This window comes from Ceratosolen solmsi, unplaced genomic scaffold (assembly GCF_000503995.2).
Source record: "Ceratosolen solmsi marchali unplaced genomic scaffold, CerSol_1.0 scaffold6, whole genome shotgun sequence".
Lineage (NCBI taxonomy): Eukaryota > Metazoa > Arthropoda > Insecta > Hymenoptera > Agaonidae > Ceratosolen > Ceratosolen solmsi.
Window position 1 is genome coordinate 7897415 of NW_011948414.1, and position 3309 is coordinate 7900723.

Sequence of the window (3309 nt, forward strand, 5' to 3'; positions counted from 1 at the left end):
CGTGTACGCGGGTGCACGCACGTTGTTATGCGTCTCACCTCCTCCCTTCTCTCTTCACAACGCATCGTTTCATCCCTTTCGCGTACATGACATCTCGTATTTGTTGTGCACGCGTGTGACATGATGTGCGCAATGGCGATATTTCTTTTGCGTTGCGTATTCGTAATAAACGTTAATAAATCACTGCTGATTTCTCTTTCGCTTTCCAATTTCTATCTCACAGCCCATCTCTCTAGCGCTTACTCTTATTTATAAGAGAAAGAGAGACATATTTGCAGCAAAGATTACAGGGAGATTTTGTTTTGCCAACGAGGGCTCGGATACTTGCACGCCGCATTGAATTAATTGAGATTTGGTGAATAAAAATACAAACTTTAACATGCTCTTACTAATCAACTTCGAAACTCTTAAGGTCTAATTGAATTGACCACGATGGGGAATTTATTATCACTTGGCATCGAAAGCGCTTAGCTCTGAAAATTCAATTTAACCTCCAAACACTCTTTACTGCAGCCTACATTTTTTTCTCTCCGTGTTCATTTTGTCTGCTCCCCATCTCACTGCCTGTCCTCTCCCCCCTCTCTCGTTCTTTCTCCCTCCTTCCCTCCCCCCTCTCTCTTTCGCTACCTCTCTATTCAAGAATGATTCGATTGTTCGTATATTGAAAAGTTTCTCTTTTATAAAAAGTTTTCTTCGACCACCCACTCGTGCCCCCACTCAGGGTCAACACTCGTGCATAATTTTTCCGCATCAGTCCACCGCCGCCGGTGCAGCTGTTCTTTTGATTAAGTATTAGAGGATGCTGCAGCAACAATAACTCTTCTTCTCCTTTTCGGGACTAAAGTTCATTTCGCGAACAATTTCCGCAAAAACTTCATTGACGTTGGTGCGATTCTTCGCGGACGCCTCGACGAAAGGACATCCCCACATTTGCGCCAGAGCATTGCCCTCCACCGTATCCACCTCACGCTGATGTTCTAAATCCAGTTTGTTCGCCACCAAGAGCACTGGCACCCTCTCAGTACCTTTGACGCGTGTGATTAGCTCTTTCATGGCTTTTATGTCCTGGAAAGTTTGGTGATTCGTTAAGCTATAAACCACCACGAAGCCTTGGCCATTCTTGATGTAGAGATCTCGCATGCTGGCAAACTGCTCGGTTCCCGCAGTGTCCAGAATTTCCAAAACGCATGGCGAATTATCTACCTCGATCTCCTTCCTATAGAAGTCTTCGATCGTTGGATCGTACTTCTCCATAAAACAGCCGGACACAAACTGCACAGTGAGTGCACTTTTTCCCACTCCACCTGAGCCCAGCACCACCACTTTAAACTCCCTCATGATTCTCTATATATGTGTATATACCTGCTGGTCTATACAATACTCTTCGAAGACATATATATACATACGTATATATCTTCAGAGAACGTAGAGAGGCAGTTTTGTCGATGAACGGGAACTTTTACTCTAGGCTATGAGTCGCAGCCTCGGTGTCGATTTTCCAATAACAAAGGCATCTAGACGATTGTCTTCCTATATGCTACGAGTTGGCTAGATGACGTTGCTCCGCAAGCCTTTCACCAAGTCACATCGAGGATCCTACAGGCATTAAACACACATATTAATATATTGGATAAATATAATTTTAAACGAGTGATTATAGGGCGAAAATGACAACTAACGATAAAAGCTCTTACGCCTTACGTTATGTTTTTAGGGTTAAAGCTTCGAGTAAATACAAATACATTTTAGCTGCTTATTAAGGTTAAGTAAGCCTTTATAAGATTGACCAAACTAATTGTCAAGTACAATGAATACATAATAATATTAAAAAAACGGCACACGTCGAGCCATCGGGTTAATTTTATTCGCCGACGAGGGCAGAATAAATCTAAAGATATTTTACATGCAATATTGCCCGTACGTCGTCTCGTTCATTCGCGAGGCGATAGAACGACATAGCAGGAGGGCGTAAGTTTGTGCTTATTTTCGCTAACAATGATGTAAGATAATAAGAGTACAATCGAGTGGTTACGTTATTTAACGCCACTCTAATAACCCAAGATTCTCGGGAAAGACAAAATGCAGGCATGCTAAGCGTATCATGTACCGCGCGTTCTTACTTTATACGCGGCCGACAATGTAGAATGTGGGAGGGACGGGAGGGGGGAGGGGAGAAAAAGGAATGAAAGAAAAAAAAAGCAAACGCTGGCAAGAAGGGAAAAATGAGTAAAGTCATATAATGCGAACGAGTGACTGTCGTGCGTGGTAGAAGGAAATCTTGGATGTCGAGGAGTCGTAGACCACATACGAGACATGACACACGCGCACGTACGCGTACATGTAAACTCAAACACATGCGAGCACACCGCGCCTGTATCCATCCAGCGAATTCCCCGCTCGAACTCCTTCGCTCGTTCATTGCCTCGCCTTTATTATTAATCCTTTGTTTATGAAGGCGCCTCTACCTCGGCTGCTCATGCAGCACTCGCGACACTGTCCGATTTTGACGTTCGCTCGTCTCGGAATGCAGAGGAGCGCCTCGCAGGGGGTACGAGGAGCATAGGAGTGCGCGCGCGCGCGCGCGCTCACGCTCATGAATACACGTACGGGCGTGCGCGTACAGAGGCGACAAGTGGAGACGGATGAGGGGCCGCCGTGTACGTGAGGCTGATGCGTGCACGTACCTGCACCCGTAGCTCGAGTTTCGCGGAAGCTAGAGAGAAGAGGCGCGTCGGCCTGAGGGCAAGGGCAAGAGAGACAGAGCGCGTGACGAACTAAGGGAGAGGGAAAGGAGAGAGAGAGAGAGAGAGAGAGAGAGAGAGAAAGAGAGTGAGAAGCCACAGCATTACCGCAATCACCATCACTGTCGTTGCCGACCTCGTGTAAATCGACCTGGGCCTTCTTGCCGCCGTCCTTTCTCTACGTCCTCCTGCACGGCGACAACACGCATGACGCCATCTTATCGCACTGGCGCTGGCAGCCTCGCCTGGCCTTTTCCTCCTTTTCCTGCTCCTCCTCCTCCTCCTCCCCCTCCTCCTCCGCCTCCTCCTCCTCCTCCGTCGTCGCCGTCGCCGTCGCCGTCGTCGCCACCGCCACCGTCACCGTCACCGCCACCGTCACCGTCACCACCACCACCACCTCCTCCTCCTTCTCTTCCTCCTCTTCCTCCTCTTCCTCCTCTTCCTCCTCTTCTTCTTCCACCACCACCTCCTCCTACTCCTCCTCCTCCTCCTCCTCCTCTTCCTTTTGCTCTCGCAGTCCGAGGGAACGTGCCAGCAGCAACGAGTTTATGCAGCGGCTGCTTCCTTC

At 48.2% G+C, this 3309-nt stretch overlaps 1 protein-coding gene across 2 annotated transcripts; it reads right to left on the bottom strand.

Moving 5' to 3' along the window:
* Positions 1-617: 617 nt before the first annotated feature.
* Positions 618-3034, bottom strand: Rap2l (Ras-associated protein 2-like). Of its 2 annotated transcripts, none has more exons than XM_011506809.1 (2): positions 2859-3034; positions 618-1596 (listed from the first exon to the last, which is right to left on the bottom strand). In XM_011506809.1, the coding sequence occupies exon 2, from the start codon at positions 1336-1338 to the stop codon at positions 793-795; it is 546 nt and encodes a 181-aa protein (XP_011505111.1). In that variant the 5' UTR covers positions 1339-1596; positions 2859-3034; the 3' UTR covers positions 618-792. The 2 variants fall into 2 exon arrangements, with proteins under 2 accessions (XP_011505111.1, XP_011505110.1); XM_011506808.1 differs by having other exon boundaries at positions 2850-3034.
* Between the last annotated feature and the right edge of the window lie 275 nt (positions 3035-3309).

What these genes read in the sequence shown, in the direction of transcription:
- Rap2l (XM_011506809.1), bottom strand. Translation starts at nt 1,338, where the DNA reads ATGAGGGAGTTTAAAGTGGTGGTGCTGGGCTCAGGTGGAGTGGGAAAA.